Source organism: Aphelocoma coerulescens, chromosome 8 (assembly GCF_041296385.1).
Source record: "Aphelocoma coerulescens isolate FSJ_1873_10779 chromosome 8, UR_Acoe_1.0, whole genome shotgun sequence".
Lineage (NCBI taxonomy): Eukaryota > Metazoa > Chordata > Aves > Passeriformes > Corvidae > Aphelocoma > Aphelocoma coerulescens.
In genome coordinates this window covers 27,807,397-27,833,674 of record NC_091022.1, presented here as the reverse complement: position 1 = coordinate 27,833,674, position 26,278 = coordinate 27,807,397, and the positions used below count along the sequence as shown (strand labels likewise).

Sequence of the window (26,278 nt, the reverse complement as noted above, 5' to 3'; positions counted from 1 at the left end):
TGGGAATCAAGGACACCTGACTGCCTCAGGCCCCGAGAAATGGAAACAAGAGTGAGTTGGGGGGGAGTAAACTTGGGGAGAATGACTTCATTACCTGAAGCTGTAATTGGAAGATTAACCCCTGATATGCAAATGGACCAAACATATAAAAGTATGAAAACCCATAACCTGTCGTCCATTTTTGGGTGTAGCCCCTGGGGGGGTGCTTCATCTGCCCTAAGTGTACCTGAAGGCCCTTCAATAAATATGACCACTTTTTATTCTCTTAATTTTGTCTGGCCTCTGGTTTTAGGTAGTCCCAAAAGGCATCAAAGGTATTTGGTCCAGCTGCTGCAAGGCACAGTAAGCTCTGACACTGGAGGGAACTCCATCTGGGAATCATGGAATATTCCATCCAGCTCACTGGGAAGGAATTTTCAGGGCAAAAATTGGGTTGTTCGACTAAGGCAACTCCACAGATGGGGGAACCACTTTCCTTTTTTCTCCCCAACCATGGATCATTGTTTGAAGGTCACAGAATCACAGATTTGTCAGGGTTGGAGATCATCCAGTCCAATGCCCCTGCCAAGGCAGGATCACCAGGGGCAGGTGACACAGGAACATGTCCAGGTGGGTTGGGAATGTCTCCAGAGAGGGAGACTCCATAACCTCCCTGGGCAGCTGTTCCAGTGCTCTGCCACCCTCAGCACAAAGTTCTTCAAAATGTCTCCAGAGAAAGTCATAGGTATCAAGAAACTTTTTTTCTGTTCTGTGATCCTTGGAGATTTGTCTTTCTCAACACATGGAAACCAGGACAAATCTCTGAGAGGTGCCAGGTCACATGGGTGGCAAACATAATTGGGGAGGTTTTGCACATTGGAGTAGCTCATCACCTGATATGTGATTGATGGCAGAGTTTTCATGGAGTTAATGAGTAGAATGTTAACAAGTAGAAGTTATCTAATATACATCTATGTAGACTATATCATATATGCTATCTATATCTAATATGCCTATACTTCTTTTCATCTCTGATGTGCACAGAATATGCCCAGAGATAACAAGATTCAGTGTTTTAGGTGGAGGAAGGTGTTTTGGCATGTTTTGCTGCCGAGCCCTGTTTGAAGTCGTTTGAAGCCTTTCCGGCTGGGGAAGCGACAGTCGCCGTTCCAGCAGCCTCTGTTGTCTGAACAAGCTCTGGCTCCTTCCCTTCTGATCAAAAACCCTTGGTGAAAGGTGCAGCTTGGATCCTTTAAAGCATCTCATTATGGGCTATATTTAGAAGTGCAAAGAATATATTATTAATTACAAGGATGCTCCAAAGCAAAGAAGCTGTTTTATCCATGCCCTTGATGAACAGAAAAGTTCCTGTGCTGAAGGAAGGTTATGCAATTAACAGTATATTCATTAGGAGTTCATCAGATAGCAAGCTATGCTTATATTCAGGATGGTTCTGGAATATCTGACAATTTCCTAGTTACTGCCTAAGTGATAAGGAAGAGCAAGAGACAGGAACTGACAGTTCCTGATATATAAATTTTTATAAATTTCTGATTATATAAATTTTACTGCCAGTGAAATTTATATAATACAGTTTACGTATCTGTTATCTGCTAGTTTTATATATATACATATACATATTATTTTACATCTCAATTTACAGGCCAAGTACTTTCTTGCTGCCTTGCTGGAAAGAACTGGAGGTTGGAAGATGGCCCCGCGTATTTCTTGGCTGCTAAATAAGCACAGTGTGTGGACATTGTGCGGATCATTACAGGGTTTTTGCTCTCTTTTGTTCCCACAAAACCCCTCTTACCAGAGTAGCTGTCCCCTGGGGCCATCCAGTATCATCCTGGATGTTTGCTTTGACCTGTTCAGTACTCTCAAATCCAGTCTGTGGACTGGTCCTGTGAAACAGGCTCACCTTTGCAGAGGAATTTCTCCAGCTTAAGGGATTTTTGTCATTATTTCAGTACTTACAAAATAGAATAATTTTTCTGTCTTCAAATTCAGACTAGCATCTGGTAATTGATTTTTGCTAATTGTGTGATACAGTCAGGTGAACTTTTTAAACTGTACTTTAAAACCTAATTTTGGGTTGAGCATTAATTTGCTTCCAAAGAATTGGATAAGTCAAGTGCCTAAATATGCTAGAATATGTATGAAATAAGCTGCCATCTGGAATTTGTTTCTGGATTTGCTGTAATAGAAATGGAGCACTCTGGGATGCATATTCTGGGGCATTCTAGAAATTAATATATAGGAAGAAAAATAGATAGATCTGTCCTGGTGCTGTGCTTAGCTGCTTGTATAAGAATTTGACAGGTGACCAAGGTGATTATGTCGGGTAGGCTTGGACAAAGTGAGATACTGCCAGAGGAGAGAACGAATTATTTTTAGAAACTAATTTTTTAAACAGTTCAGGGTCACAGTGCCAACAATTTGAAGGCAGCCTAGAAAACTCTGTCACTTTTATCTATAAACCAAAGCCAGTCAAATAACATTTGATTCAATAAAAAGTAAATTTTTCCCATATCTAAAAGTATCTGTGCAGAAATTGTTCCAAGATGCTTTCAAACTGCTGAGTTACAAATCCACACAGGGAGGGATGATTGATTTATTGTGTGCTGCAATCTGGAGTATTTTATCACTGAATCTTTAGTGAAGAAAGTTGATGTTGTTAAAGCTGCAATGTATTTAGACCCAAAGCCTAGGAATAAACCGGGAAGCATTATTGGATCGGTACAGATCAGGAGAGTGTGGTTATTACCTGTGTTTCCGTGGAGGGCAGCTCTTGCCGTGGTCCCCTCCAAGTCGGACCAGGAAGGGATGGGCTTTGTATCAAGGGTGGGCTCTGGTGTGCCCATGGGATGCCCAGGTCATGGGAACTAGGTAATGGCAATTAGGCACACGGCTGACACCTAAATAGGTGACAAAAGATTTGTAATGAGTCCCATTTGGGTGGGGGGAGGCTGAGGCTGCTCCCCACCCCCGCCACATCCCGGCCCCGAGGGCTCTGTTCAGCAGCTCAACACATCCATTTGTCAGCTCTGTGGCTGCATGAGAAAGTTTCAAAGTTGTTCAAAAATCTGTTTGCCCACAAGGCTCCGGAATCACTGATCTAGGGCAGGGAACAAATTTCCCTTTCAGAAGTTGCATTTCTTGGAGTTAATTAGCTGACTTCCATTCATGCCCAGCTTGTGCCGCCGTAACCTCCCGACTCTCATTTCTTCCTTGACACTCTTCTTTCTTCCCAGAGCATGTCTGTGTTTGAACTTTGCTGATTCCCAGCTACTTTGCTACCAGTCTGTGCTGGGTCAGCTGTTACCCTCGGGTGTTTTATTCTCTTAAGGTTTGCCTGAATCAGAGCTGCCTTGAAAGCATCACGCATCATTAATCAAGGGGAAACACGGTGGGTCATGATAGATTTTTAAAGGTTGTTTATAGCCAGACTTAGTTTTTCACAGTAGGCATCCCTGGATAAAAGCAGAGGTAGAGGATCTGTGTTGAGAAACAGAGCTCAGCTCTCAACCATGTCAAAGACTGGAGTTCCATTTGATTTCTGGGCTCTAGGAAAGGCAAAATAATTTTCTTTTTTCCCTTTTATTTCCCTTTTCTCCCCCGACCTCCCCCATTACTATTAATGCAGAAGGGAAGGGAAGGCTGAACTGCATTACAACTGACAATATGTACACAGATTGACAGGGTAATTACTGATGTAGGCAGTGGTGTAGGATGGGAGGTTTGACAGGACAATGTTGCACATCACTCTCTTTCAAACTAGCTCTAGAAACAGTGGAGTTTAAAGAAGAGGTTCTGTTCTGGGTAGAAAAAAGCAGAGTATTTTTTCTGACCTTCTTAAACAAAGTCATGTCATTGCTGGATTTTTTTTTTAACCTTTGCTTTTGATTGAGCATGAAAAATGCCTCTCACAAAAGGGAATATTTAATAGCTTTTCTATTAGAAAGCTATCTCTAAAGAAAATTTTGAGTCCTGGGTTTTGCTGGCAGGCCTGGGTGTTTGCTAACTACCAAAGTCAACTGTCAGTTTATTATGAAACTGTTTGGGATCAGCAGTGCACACTGCTGCTTTACTTATGCCAAGAACAGGTTCTTCTTCAGCTGTTCTGGTTTCTTACTTTGATGTCTAGGATTTTCCCTGTGGTTTTTTTTAGTATCTTCTTTCCTCTGTGCCAAGCTAAGGGCATGACCAACTGATCCTTAAGATGAGAGAAACTCACCAGTGAAGAGAAAATAAAATTTTAAGTAGTACAAAGGGATCTGAAGAAATCTGATATGGAAACTGAGGTTTTCAGTGACCAGAATAATGTCTTAGAGACACAGCTCCTCTTGAAAGCAAGTTCTGCTCTGGTTTAGAGGAGGAGCAGAGAGAAAGGCAAGAAGGTCTGGTGCTTTCACAAGGAGGGACCATGTTAGGGTTTTGAACAGCTCTCCATTTTAAGTCTGGGGCAAATTATGAATTTTCCTCTTCCATCAAAAAGACACACAAAGAGCCAAAGTGGTAGAAATAGGGGGAAAAGTTGGCAGATGGCCTCAGACTTGAGTTTATCAAAATCCCCTTTTTGTTCCTCTAAACAGTGAGGGCTGTGCTTCACTATCATTAAGCAGGACTGTATTCATTTCTTCTCTGGATTAATCTGGGTAAATGTTTCTCGTGACCATATGGCCGTGGTGTCAGGAAAGATGGGAAACTGGTGTTCAGAGGTGGCACGTGGCTGATGGGCTCTGCTGCACACTGTGTGGTAATGCTTTACTCAGATGGGGTTGGACTGCACCAGCCTTGCTCTATTGTTCACATTCCTGCCTTGCCCTGTGGAGTCGTGCTCAGCTCTGCCACAAGTCACACCACAAGTGTGGTGTGGTCATGCTTATTGTGTATGTTAGTGTTGTCCAGAATCTATGGAAAATGGTAACAAGGGCTGGAATCCCAGGCTATCCTATGTCTCATTCAAGTTTATTAAAGGATTTGTGCATTGCTGACCAAGCAGTGCCTTGAGGCATTTAACATCAGAGCACTGCTGATCATTCAGAGTGGGCTGGGTGGAGCAGAAAGGCCATGGCAAGCCAAGGACTGGCCTTGAGGAATTGCTGACAGTATCTGTGGAACTGTTGAGTTTCCCCTGGGAAGGCAACTTTTGTCTCAAGGTTAGGGGATGAATCTTTTCAATGAATTCACATGTGTGCAATGGCAGGTAAGGAAATGTAGTTTGTTTGGGAGCAGAAAGCCCTCACTGTATCATGTGCATCTCTCTCATGCCTAATAACCTGTCATGGTCTCTTAAAAACTGGTTTGTCTGTGCACAACCAGACTTGAGAGTGGGGGAATGTCACCATGTAGTCTACAGGCACCAGTTAAAAAACCAGTGTTTTACAGGCATTAGATGGTTCAAAAAGTAGAATTTAATGAGGCTCAGCAGCCTATATCCTCACTGCTGTTAAACATCTGATCTTACTTTGTAAGTCCTGAAATTTCAGAAGTATGACCATGAGGGATAGTTTAAAGGCAATTAAAAAACTTTCTGATTCCTACTGAAAGTATCAATTTTCCTGCAGTTTGAGACCAAGGAGGATCATGTAATCATCCAGCTTGACCTCCTCTTTACCATGGGCTATTGACCTAGACTTGGATTTACCCAAAACAAGCAAGCTGACTTAAGTTTAAGGACTTTATTTCTCAGCAGCAGGGCCTGTTGGGCACACCAGGTAGAGAACAGATGTGCCATGGAAACAGTATCTGGAGAAGCTCTGAAATGAATTAGGTGAGATGTGCTCAGATGATCGCAGCAAAGGAGCATTTGCTATGTTTACAGGAATATAAAATCAGCTGAAGTCCTGCCAGTCAGACTGAGGGAAGGAAATGCTTTTTGTAGCCAAGTTTGATGGTGGTTTTGGTTTTTGAACTGGATGAGTAAGACATAGCAATCAGTAATTGGAGACAAAATGGTGCACTGGAAGCCCAAGAGTAGCAGTCCTTTCTGTCCAGCTTGCTGTCCTGGGCTGTGACAGCATTCAGTATTCCAAGTGTGCCAGGATAGCTCTGAACCTGGGTAAAGAAACCCCTCCTGACCCATGCAGGTGGCTCATGTTGTGAGACATAGAGCTTAGCTAAAACCTGATGCCATTTGTCTTTCCAGCCTGCTAGAGATCTCTTACCTCCTTGCACTGTGCTCAAATACAGTTTATATTACCTGTTAAAATTGGCACGATACCAGAGAATCATTTTCTTACTTGAGGTTGTTTGTAGTGTCTGTGCTTTTGGAACACGCTTTTCCTGTGGAAATTACCTCACTGTTACTCTGACAGTGAGTCTCTATTTCAGTAATTAGGATTAATCTTGGGATTTTGAATTCCTGATTATTTCACTCTGATGTCAGAGGTGGTAATCACTAATGTGATAATCTGCACAAAAGCGAGGTACCTGCTATCTATTCTTTTAGACAAGCTGAACCCTTGTGTGCTAAGCTTATTTTCTCCCTCCAGTTTCAAGGTAGAGGAGTTGGAGACTCATCAAAGACTCCTAATATAGGGTGTTGTAAAGGAGCCCTTCTTACAAGCACACAAGAATGGAGTTAATAAGGGCTGTACTATGCAGTGCAATGGAGGGAAATCTGTGCAAATCCTCTTCTGTTCCCCTGGGAACTTCTAAACATAAGTCACCATCAAACAAATCACTCCATTGAATCTATTTATCAGGTGTATCAGTTGCTAATACTGTTCCTGACATTTTACAGTATAATTCCTTAGTAGCCTTTCCTAATCTGCCTTTTTTGAGTTGCTTCATTTATGTTAGAAGATTAAAGGCAGCACCCATAAGTTAATTATCTTTTTGTGCAGGAAGAATAGTTTTTTCACTATTTCTGTGCTTCTGCGTGCTGCCACAAAGGTTATGGCATTTACACACTCACAGATGTAGTCAGGTAGCAACAGTTTGAGCTCCCAGGCCCTGGGAATGGGTGTTGTCAGCATGCCCCAGTTTGACCAGAACAGACCTTTCTGTGAGAGCAGATGGATGGGGCGGCTGCTTCTGTCAACAAAGGCGTCATTGGTGGTGGGCTGGTCTCATTCCAAGTCTCACTGCTGTAATCTTAATTCACTTAAGCCACTAATCATGACATTTGTTTTGGACTGGGCTGGTTTCAGCTGAAATGGTAGTGTTGCCTGTATTTTCTCAGAGATCTCAAGTGTATGTGTACTGCAGATATGGGGAGCAACCCAAGTGCTGCTACTGGATGAGTTGCATCAGCTTTTGTAGGAGTTACAAGTTTGTGTAAGTCTTGCCATCCCAGCAGGCTGATGCTTGTACTGTGTTGCTTTACAGGACAGAAGGGGAGTTCAGTGCAGCTCCTAACCTCAGTGGGAACACTACTTTGATTAGCATTCCCCCATAATATGTTCTGTCTTTGTGTATTGCTGATGCACAGATCCAAACTCAGGCACCCAGCGAAAGCTGTGGGTTCAGGGACTCAAGTCCCTGTGCTCTGTGCACCAGGGCCAAAGAAATTCCCAGGACATGGGAATCATCCACCATGGATGTTGCTGTCCCCACACAAACACTTCTGATTGTAACTTGGCACAAGGAAGGCATCAGGGAAATAAAGTATAACAAATATGAAATAACACACCTTATAAAATCACACCTAGAATCTGATGTGTTAAAGGGTTGTGAAGTAAACTTGAAGGGTTAAGTGAAGTAAACTAAAGAAACAGCAACCTGTCCTGAGCTACAGTGAACTGGAGGTGAATGGGGTAGGGGCCAGTGTTTCTCACACCCACCCTCAGCTGAGAGAAGAGGCAAGGGAAGGAAAGTACCAGTCAGACACACCTTCAGCTGTGACAATATTTAAAGTCAGAAGAGGGATTTCAAACTGTGTTTCTTATGCACCTTAAACAATTCAATGGGAAAGTTTAGGTTGTAAGCCGGTAGTGAGTATAGACTGGGATATACATTCATACACACACACACATATATATAAAGAACTGTATATGCAAACTTGTGACTGAGATGTTTTTCTGAATCATGAATCTTCAGTGACTGAGAACTTCTGAATTTCCCTGAGCAATGTCTGCCTGTCAGCTCCCTTCCTCTCTACAGAACAGTTGCTCATTTACCAGTGTGGCTTGTTTTGTCTGGAAACAAACTGAATTCTAGTCCTGTACTTGGGCAGGTATGAACACTTATTTTGGTTTTGAGGCATCTCTGAGGCAGTTCTGCCAGCTGTGACAAAAGAAGATTTAAGGGCAGTCTTTGAGGAGGGGAGGTCCTTGTTAAAAAACATTCTTTAAAAAAAAAAAGCTGGCAACTAAACCATTGCTGGAGGAAGGTAGGAATTTTAAGTTCCATAATAAAAGTAGTGGAAATATTTGCAGGAGCAGTTTATTGGCATGGCAGAAAATAATTAAACCATTGTAGTTTTGCATTTTCTCTGTTGTAGAAAGAAAAGATTTGGGCTGAAGTTTTTCTTCTGAAGAACCTGGAAAAAACACAAGGGGCAGTCTGGAGAGGATGGGAAGTTATTTCAGCAGAGATAGAGGAGCTGTTCAGACCTGTAAGATGATGTATTTCCACAAAGGGCGTTCTTTTCAATCTGCTGATGAAAAGTCTTGTGGGTTTCCCACCAGTAGAAGCTGCTTAATTGCATTTTGTGTATGCTCTTAGAGTACCTGTTTGGTGAGAACCTGACAAATGGTCTTCTGAAAGTAAATCAATTTTGTTTTCTTGGGCTTTCTTGAATATACATGATGTCCGGAGCCTGAAAAGCACAGCAGTGGCACAAGAGGAAGCAAACAGTGGGGCGCCAGTTAGGCTCTATGGTTCTCTGAAAGACTTTGTAGCCTCCCATAAAGAGAAAGAAGAATGTGCCATTGGCAGTAGTGAGTAAATGGAACCTTCTTGTCTTCTTTGCTCTTGTCTCCTTATAAATAAACCATTGTTGTCCATCCTTGGCATTTGCAGTTCATTGTGATAAATTGGTCTTGATGTGTCTGACATTTCAACCAAGTTGTTTAATGGTGCTTTTCTAAAAAGGCAGATCTTGCTATAACTCGCATTGGTCCAGAATGCATCCAGGGTAGGAGCACTCACCATCACACACAGCACTAACCCTTTCCTTTCTGGCTGCACAAAAAGGGAAGGAGGAAGTAAAACATTTTGGTCACGTCAGTGCAAGAGGCCTGGGTGTGTGTAAGCCATGCACAGAAGCAAATGTTAGCCTGGACTGCAGTTGCTGAAAGCCTGTCATAGTGTGGACAACAACACAGACTCCACTTGCATCTGCAGCCTCTTGGGGGGAGAGGGGAGGAAAACACCCAACTTGCTGGAAATGCAGGTGTGTTTTCACCAAAGTGTTGCTTTGAGTTTTGTGCAAGGTCTCCTCTGTTACCTGCCAGTGCTTACAAGTCATTGGCTTCCATGTAATGATTGCTTAGGTGCAGAAACCACTGGAACGCAGAGATTTGATGAACTGTGACCAACAGCAGCTTCTCTTGCTGTATCCCTGAAAGTTCAAGCTTTGATTTACATATTTTAAATGTCTGTAATTATTCTGTCAGGGAGATGATTAACACAGAGATTGCTTTCCATAAATAGGAGCCTTCTGTTCATACTTTTCCAAACCTTTCAGCTTCCCAAAGCTATTAAGCGTCTGCCCACAGCAGCCAAGCAAAAGTAATGCCCATACTTAAAACTGTGACCAGTAAGTAACCTTTTTGCTGGTTAATGATCCCACTGTGTGATGATACCATTTTATGATTACATTTCACCTTCTTCAAAATCAGGTGTATGGAACATGTTCCCACCTGTCTTGACCCACTTGGTTCTCAACGGAGATTTACAATGGGGATGGAAGACCTGGTCCTACTTGGCATCGAAACAAATTCTCCTTCCCATCACCATAACCAGAGCAAGAAGAACTAGAGCAATTTTGGGGGGATGTGGACCAATAACCTGGTTAACAAATGTCTCCATGACATTTTTAGTAACCCAGTTTTCCCAGTAAGCCGTTTGTACTGCAGTTTTGTATATTTGTACTGCAGTTGTGCAGTACAAAACCTGCAGCTTAGAGGGACTGGGACACAGGACCTGGCCTGAGTTGGCAGATACACTGATCTTGGTGGGGTCTTGTTGGGGAGCCTTTCCAATGTTTTTTATTACTGATTTGCTGGAAAAATAATCCAAAAGCCTAAGTAAGGATCCCTTTCTTCCTCCCCCCTTTAATCAGGCAACATTCATAAATGTTATTTAGGTATGCAGCAAGCAAATTTCAACAGAAATGCTGTCATGCCTCAGGGTTATAAAACTTCATTACATCTGTTATTAACTGTCTGTCTGTGGCAGGACCTAATTTTTCTTGATGTATTGGTTGCCCACAGCTTCTCGAAACTGCTTCATATAACACTTCAAGGCGCTAAGACAGAGAAATCCAGGGATTAAATGGCACTGCTCTCCAAGTGGCTGATTGATGCTTTGGGGCTGTAAGATGCCCTTTTGCAGCCTCCTTGTGTAGCTGGAAAGGGAGGTATAATTTTCATCTTCTCTCGTTCAGCACTTGGGAAGCTGATGGACTTTGTGTAAATACCTTTACCAGGGCAGGGTAATGTGAAAGTTTTAATTCAGAATCTGGGTTCCTTCCTGTTCAGTAGCCCTGCAGCCATACACAGCATTATTCTCATTAATACCAATGGAAGAAGTATTTGAAAACATGTAATTTTTTGAAGAGAGCGATTGGTCTGTTTAATAAGCAAATCCTGCCAAACTGGATGATGATTCCAGAATGCTAAACAATTGTTTAAACTGTGGAACATTTTGCATTTCAGCAGCCTTGTCACAATAAATGTAGATCTGTTGCTCTTTACGCTAGTATGAAGGAAAAAAAAAATAGGAATTTTAGCAATGCAAACTAGTTATGAGAGAATGAGCTTCACAGCTTACTTGGTTCCAGATAAATCTGGCAGATTCTTTTTCATAGTTGTGTTCTTGCCTGCACTGGGGTTTTTGCTTCTGCGGGTCCTCCTGTGTCTCCATGTCTGACATCACAGTTGCCTTCAATTTACGCAGTTACAGCTCAATTTGTTAAATATGTGCAAGTACCTGCTTGTCCTTGCTGCTTTTTCCTCAGCTTTGCTGACCACTATCTGCCCAGATCGTTACATTTAGAAATTGCCTTGCATTACCAAACATAGAAGTACACCCTTGCACTAAAATCAGGGAAATTGTTTTTGCTGGCTTAGTTGGAGGTGGTTTGTGCAGAGCTGCTGTGCTGTGTGCAGGGGGCAGTGACTGAACAGCTCCAGGTCAGTGTGTTGGGCAGGGAGGCAGAGCCAGGCAGTGCTGGTGCTGCACTGAGCATCCCTCACTCCAAGTAGTGCCATCCCTTCCCGTAACAACCAGCCCCAAGTTCTTGCTGGAATCTCTGGTGGTCTGTTGAAACAACTTTCTCAGTTCACATCAGTTGAGTTAGGCTTGAAACTAAGAGTGAGGGGTGGTACTTGATTTATTTGCATGTTCCTGAAAGGGGTTAGCTGGGGCAGGCACAGGCTGCAGGGACAGGAAGGGCCTTGTTCGCAGGGCAGCCTGTGCACGGAGACCTGATTTAAGAGGCAGCAGGTTGATTTGGAATTTCATTCCAATATGTCTGAGGATTGAGCCATTCCAAGTAAAAGTAACTTTAATAGTGTAAACAATGTTAGAAGTGTTTAGAAATATGTTTAACTTCTGTTTCTTTCTTTGTTTTTTTTCTTCCAGCCAAACAAGTGTGTCCATCTGAAAAAATTAGCTGTGGAGACTTAAGCAACAAATGCATCCCGTCATCCTGGAGATGTGATGGGCAGAAGGATTGTGAAAGTGGTATTGATGAGGCTGGTTGCACTCCTGGTGAGTTAATACGTATGTAACATCTCCATTTAGGCTTATAAAAGTCCTAGAGTGACTGTTACAAATTGCATGGAAAGGGATGACTTTTCCTGCCAACAAACTTATTCACTCAATTTGCAGTGCTGAGTTGTGACTTTGAAAACAGAGGAAAGAAGGATTCTCCAGTTGGGTCTGGCTGGAGAATGAGTGAACTCTCTGAAGAATTAAGTATTCTTTATATGGAGAATTAAGTATTATTATTAGGGTTAACACCCAGGTGATGTGAAAAGGACTTAAATAAGGTTCAAACCTTCCTCTGTGGTAGCTCAGCAGGTCCCTGCTGTGTCCTTGTCCCTGCAGAGTGTGGACAGACTCAGGCTGGCTTCTGCTGAGGTAGAGTAGATAGGTCTGGACATTGATAGCTTGTTGGTTTCACTGGACACAGAGAGAATTATATACTCTGTACCCATAACTGTTTTAAATTCAGTCCCTAAATGGCCATTGCCTTTTATTAGGCCTTTCTGTGCTGAATGAAAGAGCTCTTTAACAGTGTTTTCAGTCTGTGAAAACTCCTATACTGTGTGATCAAGCCATTTCTCAGGCTGCCTTTTTGATAGACCAAACATATTAGCTCTTTATGCTTCGTGTTGTCAAATATTTTCTTTTGAATGAAAGCTTGACTCATTCTTGTGACTCCCTTTAGTATTCCAGTTGGTTTTCCAACTTTGTTTTTATACAGACCACCAGAATTTAGGGAATATCAGTCTTGCCAGTCTGTGCAGAAGTAAAATCACCTTTCTAATATCTAATACTGTTCTTATTAAATTCTTTGTGTACAAATGATCCCAGGCTGTTAAGAAGCTCTCTGAGTTCTATGTATTCACTCAACCCTGAATATTTCTAGTGTTGCATGTGATATCAGCAATGTTATTTTTACTTCCAAATTACTGGTGAAAGGGTTGAATGATTACATTCAAGTACAAATTGAAGTTTCTTCATTTGAAAATTGGATTTTGGGCTCTAATACCTACCCAGTTCATAATCCACATTGTATCTTTTCTTTGAAGTTGTATGGCAAAATATGTTTTACGTGAACATTTTGTGGTTCTGAGTAGAATGCTTTGGATAAGTTTATTTCTTTGCAGTCAGCTTTATCAAACAAAACATTATCAAAGCTTTTACTTTGTGAGCAACTTGTTCCACTATTTAGCTCTCTTTTTAAAAGTATTTTTTCTTAGTCCTTTTTTTCTTTTTCCTTTTATTTGTTTTCTGTGTGAAACTCTTAAGTCTTTTCTCTTTAGCATGTACATTTTTTTTTTTTTTTGAATGAGAGGCTTGAATTAGAGACAAATTCAGGAGATAATTGTAATTGCTATTTTCCTGATATGAGTGAGTGAAATTAGAACAATTTTTACACTGGTGGCTGCCTCCCTTGATTTAATGCTGCTGCTGCTCACACCAGTGGGAGTGGTCTCACGGAGTCTTTTAGTTACAATAAAAATCTACTTGAAATTGCTCTGAACTTTTTTTTACTAACCCCCAAAATGAATGTAAATATCTTCTGAATGCCACATAATTTCAGCATAATGATGCTATTAATGGGTTTGGAAATAGCTGAGTGTTTCTCCTCTGGATGTTTCAGCATCTCTGCTCTTACTGATCTTCCAGTTTTAGTGCATGTGCAGGTTCTTAAAAATGGAAATTTAATCCAAGGACAAATAACCATTTTGATGGTTGTTGGGTAATTTGTGAGAAATGAATTAGTAGCTTTCAACCAGTTCCTAATGACTGTTTTCCCCACACACTGGAAATCTCTGCTGAGTCTGGATGTGGGATGGGCCATTCCCTGGCACAAGGACCATGGGAAAAGGCACTGATAGGCAAACTCGGAGCATCCTGGGTGGGTGCAAACATCAAAAGCTTTCAGTCCTAAGATCTCAACTCAGCATCTTTCAGAGGTCAAAACCCTCTTTGAGAGGGAAACAGGAGGCACTGCTGAATGGCTATAGTGGGAGCACTTTCAGGGAGGTTGCCTGTCAAATGAAGGTCTTTTCCTCGTGGATGAGAACAATTGTGTGAGCTTTTTCAGCTGGGAGCTTGTGGGGGATTGATAGCTATCCTCTCTCTTATCCAAATCTGATAAACCTCACTAAACCTATCCACTGGTACTCTGTTAACATTCCCATTTCTTCTCTGTTTAGAATCCTCCTTTCTCTGTTTCCTCTTATCTCAGCAGCACACAGTATCCTGACCATTTCAGACCCCTTCTTCTCTTTGTTTTGTTAATTTTATCTCTGCACTCATGTTTTTATTCTCATTTTATGAGAAGCTTCAGCACTGCCTGTCACCCACAGCCCTTTGGAGCAGAGCATCCTGTCACAGAGGCTGCACTTCTCACAGAGCTGACCAACTTGTCTATAAATAACACATCTTGCTGGATAGATGTTTAGAAGGGGATTTATTTGTGCTCAGAATAATTTCTGTGGTGGCAGCCTGCATGTGCAATAAACAAATGGATGATGAATTGAAGATGGTGTGAGTGAGGGCATCCAGAAGAAAAACCCCTAAGCTCTTTCTAAATCCATGTTAACAAAGCTATTACTGCAACCTCATGTGACACTTCAAAAATATTTTAGTTGTGTATACTCTTATTTTTTGATAGGAATAACTGGCTCTTAGATTTATAATTCTTCAAGAGGATTTAATACAGAGTTTATGAACCTTATTTATGTCTGCATTTCTGCATTGGTAATTTGTACCAGTAACAGGATTGTGCTGGTATCCAGGAGCAAAGTTTGGTTGTGCTGAGGCTGTGCAAGGACCTGTCCCTGTGTCAGAATGTTCACAGCCCAAGTTAAGGGAGGATCTCCTGCAGGAGAGGACAGTAATGGTTATGGTATAGAATCATCCAAAACTGTAGGAACAGTGTACATGTATTATGGTGCTTCCTCCTCCAGCAGTTTCCTTTCCAGCTACTGCTCTGGACCTTATATATAGGACCATATATTGCTGGATTTTTCCTCTCAGAATGATATCATTGCTTTTTGAATCCATGTGAAATGTATCCAGTGCAGACATTGGCACAGCCAGCTGGGGGGAGAAAGCAGCTGTTCAGAGACTCAGGGACAAAAGTAGGGAATCTGAACAAGGAGACAAAATGGTGTGATTTTCACCCTGTGGAAGAACTTGTCAAGGAAGCGACGGAAATGGAAAATTCTTCCACCTGCAGTGGATAAAGCACCAGTGATTAGGGATCCAGATTTGTGTCTGCACAGGCTGTAGTTGTACCAGGGATTAATTGCAGGTAGTAATCCTTGCACGTGGGTAGTTAAGTGCCCATCTGCCTGAATAATTGACTTCCAACAGACAGGCTTTAGGAACACTACTGACTTCCAGTGCACAAACAATTTTTGAAAATGCAAATATCTGCCTTTTAAAAATAAAACTATATAAAAAAAATCATATTTTTCAGTTTTTGGAGCAGAAGTAATTTGAGTCTTTGCAATACCAGGTGTGTTGTAGTCATAGGTCAGGGTTGGCAGTCTTGAATTTGCTGGCTTGGAGGTGCTGGCAGCATCCTTATTTCCCTGGTGAAGGTTTTCTGCTCCCAGTACACCCAACCTTTGTCACAATGGATTGGACAAGCTTAGGAATGTGTTTACTGAGACTAAAAGAGAAATTAAATATGAGAGGCTGTAATTAAAGCAACACAACTTAGGGTCAGTCTGGACTTGGCTAACTACTGCAGAACTTGTTAAATCTCTGCTAAGAGAGACAGTAACAGTGTTTTGTCAGCTGCTCAGGAATGCAGAGAGCACTTGAGAGTGGCTTCAGAACAGAAGAGCTGCGATCCTGTACCAGCTGAAATGGCACTGAACCCCTTTAATGTTCCTCCTGACAGAGCACTGGGATACTCAAAAGAGATGCTCAAGGCTCTGGCCCCATCTCTTCTGTCTGTGCCACTGGTTCTCACCTGAACCACTGCTTACACTGAATATGGAAATTGTGTCTTTCAGATGAGGAGGTGGAAGTGCACAATTTTTCCCTTTCCCAACAGTCAGATGCAGTGAAATGATGTATTCATTAATATATTGATAGCAGAATAAGCTATTTACCCATACCATGGTTTATTCTGCAAAACTACAGCACAGAGACAGTGATCCATGTGAACTTGTGCAGGCAATGGACATACAATGACCTTGTGCAGTTGGCTGAGGAGAGTGCCAGGAATTCCTGCAGGAGCCTCATGACAGTCATAGCCTTGTTACCCAGAGTATCTTCTTTTGGACCTTGGTCTTCAGGCTTTTCATTGCTGACCACATATCTCCCAATTAGTTCTAGATTTTCAGCCTTATTATATGATGATATGCCAGATTAAAAATGAACAAACTGGATAAAGGATTTTTAAATTCATAAGGGAAACCACAGTAAGCACAGGTGTGCTCAGCTGTAACCATGTGTCCCTGCCATGGCAGCTCACAGCCTTCACGTTTCCGTGGTGTACATAGATCATTTACAGGCTCCTCAGGTGGTAACTTCCCACTTCTCCTGGCAAAGCTCCAGGCTCATGTGTTATTCTCCATAAAAAGCAGCAGTCCCTCCAAATGAGGAGTCCTTTTCTTGGAAGGTCCAAGTGCAGAAAACTGAGTTAACTCCTTCCAGTGCCTGCTCAACAGCCCTCAGGTCACCTGAGAACCACTGGCTGAAGGCAGAATTTAAAGCAGGCTAAAGCTGTTCATCCCTCCAGCAGATCCACCTGGTGCTGAACCAGCTGAAGGGGGGAAATTGCAAAGCTGATTTAAAGCCACCTTCCCCCACTCTGCTCCTGCACCTACACACACGTGAAGTGACCTTTCTGTTGACACTTAAAGTGTTTTATCATCTTTTATCATTGTCTTCTAACTATAAAGAGCATCAGTTGTCTCAGCACTGTTTTCTTCTTTGTGCAGTAAAAGGTACCTGTGTTCTGCATCTGAGTCACACTTCCAGTGCTGCCTATTGGGATTTGACCATACTGATCCAGTCCATTCCAGATCTCCACTGATCCTACTGAGACCTTTTAACTTGGTGATAATGCAGCACTGATTTTATTTTTCATTGCAGTTTGATGAATGTATGCTTTTGTCAAAGTTCTGTTCACTGCCTTCATTAAAGGCCAAGTGCACAGTGATGTGCTGTCCCTCAGTCAGCTCAGAGGGACATCAAACCCAAAGGATCAGATTTTGTCATGTGTTCTCCCTGAGAAACCCACCAATTTTAACAGGGTTAAAGCCCATAGTATCACAGTCATGCCTGTAAAGGAAATATTTATCCACTATCATTATTCATTATTATTTTAGTATGTGATGAAAAGAAACATGGCTGGTCTGAAATTCCTGGCATTTTACTGAGGGTAGCTGTAGCTTCACTGCCCTTGCCATGCTGGAAGAATTTACAATTATTTCCAAGAAGGGAAAAAGAATTGCTAGATTTAACAAATGCAAGTCCTTCATAAATAAGATAAGGTAGCACAGCAATGATATCCTCTGGGCTTTACATGATGTTTAATTACTGGACAGCTGGAGGGATTAATGCTTGTGCATTATGCCCTGGCTCTCAGAAATTGAACATGTACAGCTGCCACTTTATCACTGCTTAAAGTATTAGAGCTCCTTCAAAAGCAGTAGTAATTTGCAGAAAAATCCCCATTGTTATTTAGGAAAAATCTCAGCCCATAATCATATTTGTCCTGAGTTCCTTCAGAACAAAATGGCACGAAAAAAGAGAGATTGGGAGTTACTTTTAATCGTATGCTGACAGGAAAAGTGAAGGTAGTTGCATGTTTAATATTGGATGCTTGTTGTAATTAAACATAATTAAACAGTGTGTGAACTTAAGTTAGAGGTAAGACAGTCATTGTGTAAATCCAGAATTAAACCCTAAAGCCATGGCCCAAGCTGTGCCAGGGCTCTACCTGCAGAAGGTGAGGGCAAAATGGCTTTGCTTTCCCTGCTGCTGTCTCTTGAGCTTAGCTTTATGAAGGAAGATGTGGCACATCTGCAGATGGAGCTTCCAGCATGGAGTGGGGCTTTGGGGGTGGCCCTGTGCTGATTCTTCTCACTTCTCTTATCAGTGTTTCATGAATAATTTATTCTCTAAAGCAGAGTAGATGAAAACACAATCTGAAAACAAGACAATGCAGCAGTGGTACTTCTGCAGCATTTCTCTGAAGGAGCACGAGGGAAAGAGCAAAGAGCAGCACGAGCACACTCACACCCCTCACACAGACACATCCTTCACACCCCAAAGGATCGTTGTTCACAGGGTTCTGGAAAAGGGCTATGAAAGACCTGCTTTTATACACAGATTTGTGGATAATTCAAACTAAAGCTTAATAGTGCTGGACTGCAGGATACCTGTCGCACCCACACGAGCTTTGTCCTGCCACGCTTTCTGCACTTTAGCAGGAGACACTGGCTCTGATTCTTCTTTCCAATCTCACATCATACTGACAGAGGAGCAAAAATTGGCCTGTAATTATGTTTATCTTTTGGGTAGTCTGTCTTTCAACAGTTAGAGCTCCTAGAGTTGGAATAGTCAAGGAATTACATCTCTTATTGCCAAATGCAATTGTACTTCATGTCCCTGAAGTGCTTTCTTCATAAGAATGCAGCTATAATTTTGAGCCTATTCATCCAAAAAGCAAGGATCTGTTTAGTTTTATTCAGGGAAATCTTCTGTATCTGGCAGTGCCGGTGATGATGCTATGATGGCAGATATGTGGGTAGGAGTTGCATCCTGCAGTGGCCACCAGTACATATGTGTTACACTAATTAACAGTTCTGCTTCCTGAGCATATGATCTGAAGGCTAAATCAAAATCAGTAGCCTGAACTCAGCACAGTCCTACGCAGGAGAGGACCATGTCATGTTTGATGCAAGAGAAAAAAAAAAAGAAGTTGGTTTATGAGTCATATTAACAGATAAAACAACATCTGAAAGTCGTCTTAGTGGCTGAAATACACTCCTTTCCTACAGAGGATGATATAATGGTTGGATTAACTTTGCTTTTACTTTGCAAAGAAATTTGTTTGATAAATGTATTGAGAAAGGTTTAGCTCACAATAAACACTTCATTACCCTTCTTTGTTCCAATAACTTTAAAATAATTGCTCGTGTTGAACATGTGAGTCTTCATCTCAGCCCAAATCCAGGGAAGTGTTTCTTTCTGTTCCCAAGTCACAGAAACTGCAAGGCAAATCCTAATGCCATGGAAATCTCATTGCTGTTAATGTGAGCACAGTCAGCACACGACCCTTGCAGGTTTAATTGCAGTGAGTGCCACTCAGTGATTAAATTTTCCATTTGAGTAGAAAATCTAATACTGTTTTTTCATAAACAATTGCCATTCTTTTCTGGAATTGTGGGTACATAGGTACGTTGTCTATATCATGTAATAGCTGTGCCCCCTAATTATCACATAACTGAAAGCAGTCAGGGTCTGGTTGTTTCCTGAGCAGTCTGTCAGTTTCTTCCCCTCCCAAAATCACCACAGGGGTCTTGTGTTTATGGCCTTGGTCATTATAGGATGTGCTTATGTTCATAACCTTGAATGGGGCTACACCAAATTCTGCCAATTGCCTCATTGCATCCTCAATGCTTCTTTTTTTCAGTACTTCTCCCTTCAGATCAGTTGTCTTGCAAACCATTTTATTTCAAAAGCACCTTTTTAATTGTTATTGAGCCTACATTCAAGCTCACTTTGGATCACTGTTCCTAGAGAAATGTGAGACATGGTTGGGTAAACTGGGGGGTTGAGAAGGCAAAGCTCTCAGCCTTGCCTTGTTTTGCCTGTGCTCCAGAAGAGTTAACAGTGCATGTTCCAAATGCAGTGAATGTTTAATAGTGAAGCAAACTGCAATTAGAAGCAATAGCTCCTCTTACAGACAGTTCCCATCAAGCAAAGTAAATTAGTGGAAGTGGAAATTTTATGGGGTACTGACCTCACTGCTTGCAGTGTGAGCTCTGTTTTGTCCCTCACTGCTCAGGTGAGTTCAAACCTGTGAGTCAGCAACCTCCAGGATTCCCTGCTTAGTTATGGCAGTAACTTATAAATGACTTGATTGATTCTGGGGAAATGGCTCAGCCTTCCAACTGGTTAAACTGCTACCATCCCTGTGCTTAGGAACAGGTAAAGGTAAGGAGAAAGTGGCAGGCCAGTGACATGGCTGTAGAGCCATGGGCTGGGATTCCTTGCCTTTCCCACGTTTTCTAAAAATAAACCCAATTGTGCTGTCATTTGCCAGTGTGATTGGAGTGTAGCTTTTAGGATTCTGATGAAGTCTCTCTCCTGAGCGGGACATAAGGAGCCAGAAAACAAGGGGGAAAACAGGCAGGTCATGTCTCTGTGACAGCAGATGAGCACAGAGTGGGAATCTGCCCAATGGGTGGAAGGTGGCATCCATGGATTGGCTTTTCCTGGCAAAGTGTCTGTGATTTTAACTCTGAAATGGCAAAATTAAATCCTGGTCATGCAGAAAATGCTGTGCACAGAAATCCTGTGCAGAAAATGGATAACCACAGAGAGTCCTGCTGAATCCAAGAGGTTTCAGTGTGTGCAGTAATGTGGGATTTGTGTGCACTGTCCCAGGATGAAGTCCAGCTCAGTAATGTCCTGTTCTGCTTGCTGAACGTTCATATATTCCTCAGAAATACAGAATTTTGTGTGATAATATGAGAGCAGCTGTTAGTTTAATGGCTATTATCAGATGTTTCTGAGGGATTTGCCAAACTGGTATAATTTGTAAAATTGCCATTTTAATAAGCAAGTCATGTCTAAGGGAATGGGAGTGAGCTTGTCCTGTACAGGCTCCAATTTTCAAAGTCAGGAAAGATACTCACTAGACACATCACAGCGTTATTTTTTCTTCCAGTTAAATTTTGGCTAGTACCAAACATCTCCAGTCTGATTCAGCTGATTCTATTCCAGTTAGAATATAAAAGAGTAATAATAATGTCTTCATCCTCATGAGATCCCCATGGGGTGTCTTGGATTGGCACAAAAGCAGGACAGTATTAACCTCTGGTATTTTGACCATCCATTTTTGTCTTTCAAGCTGCTTTATTTTACCCTTAAACCCTCTACACTGGATTCACTTGTTCTTATTTTGAGGTCATTTTCAGTCATTTAGCCAGAAGAAGCTCTGATAAACTTCCTAACCCTTTCCTGGTCTGAAGGAAAATCAAGGAAACTGCAGGTATGAGTTGCAACCTTATTGCACATACGTAAAATTAAAGACAGTGCAGAGTGTGCATACCTTTGTACATGAACTGCTTCTCTCTGTAAATTGGGGGTCATAATTAATTCTGTTTTCAGATAATTAAACCACTTGGAATGAATATATGAGTCTCAGGAAATACATTCTAAATCAGCACATACATTTTTGAATCAACTATTATTTGTCAGCAGGGACTTTGGCATCTGGTTGCTGGGTTATAATTAACTAATACTATGCAAATACTGCTGCAGAGAATGGGAACATGACTGATTTGTGTTTGAGGGCAGTGTGTGACAAAGGCAGCGGGCACATGCAAATATTAATTTGCAGGAGTGCGTGAGCTGGCTCCTTAGCTCCATTAGTGATTTGAACAATATCAGGAATTACTATTCCTTCTGCAGGCTCCATCTAGATGGGCTTTTCGGTATCAATCACCATAGCAACAACCACTGTTGGGAGTGAGGCTGCAATTCCACTGCATTATTCCCTCCATGGGAGGCCTGTCATTTTTTCAGAGCAATGAGCTTCAAGGTCATCTTCATTTACCTCCATCTCTTTTGCTGTCCTTCCTGGAGGGCAGCTTTCCATGGGAAACTTGTCCTTCCAGGCACAAATCCACACTTTAAAGACTGGCATTTGATGGAAGATTTGTATGAAAATTCAGGTATTTGGTAAGCAGTTGATGGCAGGCAAAATAAATAATTTAGACAGAATTAAGCCTGAAAATAAATACTAGTTAAGCAAACCTAACATGCTGACAATGCTGGTAGCTGGGAGTTCCAACATAATCTACCCTGTCTGCACTCTGTGACCTCCTTATCCATGGCCCAGCTCAGAGATTGGTCCCTGTGGGCTGGGGGAGCTGGGCTTGCATTTAGGGCAGAAAACCTGGGCAGGTGGAGTTCAGGACTTCTACCCCTCAGCCCTGCAGAGCTCAAATCCTAAACCTCAGAGCTTGGGAGAGTTCCTCAAGTCCACCAGCCTCTCCTGCCAGTGTTGAAGCAGCCATGAATCAACAGCAGATCTCTCCCTCTGTGATGCAAATGTTGGTATGCACAAATCATCCTTTGCCTGCTTTAGAAGATCCATTATCAGATTTAAACAAACATAAATTTTGAGACACTTTTTTTTTTTAAGTTGCTTTGGGGACAGTATCAGAAAAATACGGTGTAATAATTCATCTTATCTTCTTGTCTTCACCATCAGTAGATAATTGCTGCTATCCACTTTGCCACAAATTTTACCAAATAATTATCTTTCTTTAAGCCATTCATGTAATTTCAAGTGGAAATTGTTCTATTGGAGGAGATGAATTAAATACCTGACTCTTACTGAAAAGCTATAAAATCTTTAATTAGAGATTAGCAATGACAGCAGTTATAGTCCCTTGTACATAATTCCCAGCTCCTGTGAATGATGGATATACCATTTATTAAATTTTTTCAATTTTACCCAGATTTGAGGATCCATGCTTGGTAGAGTTGTCTATTGTAGAAATGTTACGTACAAATATATATTTTTGGAAATGACAGTTTTTAATGAGCGCCCGGTATTGTTAGAGAATTCTACATCTTGAGAGCATTCTGCTTTTTCTAAAAGCACTTTAAAAGCATGTGGCAGAATTATCTGAATTTTTGGTGCCATGCCTGAGCTAAGATTGTTCCTGCTGTGCCAGACTTTAACTAAAGCCTCTGGTTAAATCCTGGCTCTGGGCAAAAGAGAACCAGCCAGTACTGAAACACTAACTCCACAACTGCAATCTCTCTGATCTTCTGTTATTTTATTATTTTTAACTTCCTCTATCCCAAGGCTGCTTCTGCTCCACTCTCCTCAAGAGATGTGACAAGACTGCAGCTGCAGGATGTGAGGCAAAAACTGTGACAGTTGTGCTTTACAGATTGGCACATAGCACAGGGTAGAAATTAATGCAGAATACCTCTGGTATATTTTGTCTATAGGCAAAATCACATCTACACAATCATTTATGTGTGATATTTTACTTCCTAAAACTGTGAAGAACCTTTACACATTACAGTGCTCTACACTAAACTGTTCTTATAGTTATGCATTGAAGACTGTTGATTGAACACGTCTTGACAAACATTTCCAAGATTTCTATTGGGATCACTCATGTTTGAAGTAGGTTTTGCACCTTAAAGTACAACATTTATTAATTTCTTCTGTGCTAAAGAAAGCAAATTAATATTTGCCTTGGTCTTGAGTGAATCAGCCTACAATAGGACAGGTAGCAAATTTGGAGAATGCAAACAAATTGCTCAAGTCAAAAAATACCCCAGTGATCATTGAACTACTATTGGCACATTTTCTACTGAAATGGTCTGGGGGCAGTGAAATACTGTAGCGATGGGGCTGCGAGGTACCCTGACAGATTTATGAAAGGGGATGTGAAGTTAACTGTCCCTGGGACTTTGCTGCCCCATGTCCATCTCTCCAGGTGCTGTGTAAGATCATTGCAGTGCTTTATCTCTTGTGCTCTTGGCTCCGGCGCCAGGCGGTGCCGCAGGCTCCCGGCAGCGGCTCCTGCCCAGGCACCCGGGGACAGCTCTGCTCCCCGTGCCCGTGTGTGCCAGAGCATCCCCCCAGCGCTGGGAGCTGCAGCCTCTGCCTTACCCTGGCGTGCCCTGAGGATTTCAGCTGTCAGGGAGGATGAGGGAAGGGTGAGAGGTGTTGGCGCGTTATGTGCCCTCCCACGGCAGCAGCAGAGCACACGGGAGGGATGGATGGAGCTCTCTGCTGCAGGCAGGTGTGACCCAGAAGGAACTGCTTGATCCCCCCCTAAGGACTATGGGGGTGGAGAGGGGGTTACCAAGAGCCAAGCTGCTGTGCTTGTTTCATGGAGAGAGAGCTTGTAGTCTCTAGTGCTGACATCACACTGAACTTAATGTTTAAAAAGAAATAAAATAATCATGACCATGCAATTTTTCTAGCTAGCAATTCTCAGGCTTCACTGAGAAAGTCCTCATGAGAGGTAACAAAAGTTGAACTGTTTCTACTTTCTGGCTGTGATTATCAGTAATTTTATATCTGTACTGGGATTTGGGGGTGCAGAGGAGGAGCTTTGTGCAAACTTCCATTGTCTGTATCCCACTCCTATGTTTATCAGTCTCTAATTGGCCAATACAGCAGATTTCTGAAGGGAAATACGTACAAACAGGAGGAGGGGTGGAGGTGGGACCAGGAAAACAACAAGGGGGGAAGGAGGGGCTCATTACAGTTGGTGGAAAGGAAATTTATGCACATTTGGAGTGTGCAAATCATTACAATCTTGCCCAAACATTAGGGATCAAAAGACTATGCAAGATTTTTCTCTCTGATCTGTTTCTGAGATTCATCAAAATAATGCCAGAAAACCAATTTCTTCTTCTCAGCCTTTTATCTGTTACAGAAGCTGTACATAGCTTTAGAAAAATTCCTGTTTTCCCCTACCATTTTAAAATAGATTGGTAAGATTATAACTCTTACCTTAAATTTCCACTTTATGGAGGAATGTTCTGTATGCAGTTCCATATTATGGCCCTGCTGAAGACAATGTTAAGTTATATAGCTGTGTACTGATCAGTAGGGTTAATAGATTATTTCTAGTTATGGGGTAAGGGTAGAAAAATTTGCTGAATGGAGAAAAAAATCAGAATCTGGGTGAAAATCAGAGCATTTTAATGGTCTCAATTCTGCCATGCAAAAGAGGAAGGTTTTTAGATGCTTCTCCACCAGACTGTGTTTGTATTTCAGGTCCTTATGAGAAGAATTGACCTCCTAATATTAGTTATCTGATCTCAGTTCCTTCTGTTTGGAGAGGAAAAATTGTGGCTGCTCCAAGGGACAGATGCCTGGTGAGGGCATCTCAGTATCTAAAATATTTTACCAAGTGCAGAAGGAGCCTGAGCAGCTCCTTTGACCTCTCTCTGTTGCATTTCATGATTGGTGTCAAGTGGGGCAGCTGAGATTCTCTTTAACGCTCCTCCCTGCTGGAGGGAGCCTGGGTCCTGGCCAGCACATGGTAGCTGTGCAGCAGGGAAGGCAATCCTCTTTTCTCTTCTGCTTAGGTGGATTGCTATGCTGTAATATCTGGAAAGCCTGGGACTAAATGGGACAGAGCACAGGGCAGGAGGGGACAGGTGCATATACATGTATGTGTGTATATATATTTTTTTTTTTTTTTTCATGCTCTGATGTGAAATGAGAGGCTGCTTAGTTTATCATACAGAGCCCAGCAAGTTTGCCAGCCAGAATGTAAATAAACATCTGTGCAAGTGGATATGTTCTTAACTGCTAGATAAATACAGCTTTATTCCTAGGTATAAACCAGACATAATATTGCAGTAGAATCCTACTGGGTTCCTGTCACTGGCTGAAAGCTGGGATATGACAGATCCTTTATAGGGTTTCTGCTGCTTTCCAGGTGCAATTGCCATTGCTGTGATGGGTACCATCTAAACTGTGTGGTTTAGTGTAGGGGCTCTGCAGATATGGCAGTAAATACTTCTGCTCCTGAAGACAAAAAGATTCCCAAGTGCAATGTAAAAAAAAAAAAAAAAAAGTCTTATTGTAAATTTATATGCATATATTTATTGTACTTTTAATTTATCAAAGCCATAACTTCCCTGTAGAGGACTGAAACTGCGGAAACAGAATTCTTTTTTAAGTAACTACCTCAAAGTACTTAGGGAGAATTTCTTCCAGGGTTTTGGTTCCCCCACACCTTGACGGAATAAAGTGACTTCGAACTGCACTTTGTTGGAGTACCTGAGTTTAATTTGAGCAAGCATCTCTGCTTCAGCTGTCCATTAGGCTTGCAGAGGAGAGTGCTCTACTCAGCTTTTATCTGACAAGCACCTCATTTGTATGTTAATGTTGAGTTGTGATTTCCAGGGAAGGCATTCAGCGTGTTGTAAAGGGCCTTACTGGCAGATTGCAGCTAAATTGATGCTCGACTCACTAAATATTTACCCTACACATCCCACTTAATATGTCCAAAACCAGGCATACTGTGAAATCCTGAAACCTGATTCTGTGCTTATGAAAGTCAGGAAGCTGGTAATGTCAGCTTGGTGCCAAGCAGAGCCCCAGCGCTGCCAGCACAGCCCCAGCCTCTCCCTGCAACCTCCTGCCCATTCCCATTGGTGCTGCTGCTCCTGCCCCAGGACTCACCTGGCT

The 26,278-nt window shown here is 42.0% G+C and overlaps 1 protein-coding gene across 2 annotated transcripts in view; it reads left to right on the top strand.

Annotated features, from left to right (window-relative positions):
- Positions 1-26,278, top strand: part of LRP8 (LDL receptor related protein 8) — a 174,671-nt gene that overhangs the window by 123,764 nt on the left and 24,629 nt on the right. For both annotated transcript variants that reach the window (XM_069023448.1, XM_069023447.1), the window contains exon 4: positions 11,740-11,868. In XM_069023448.1, coding sequence (XP_068879549.1) covers positions 11,740-11,868 — 129 coding nt within the window. The remainder of the gene's footprint in view (positions 1-11,739; positions 11,869-26,278) is intronic.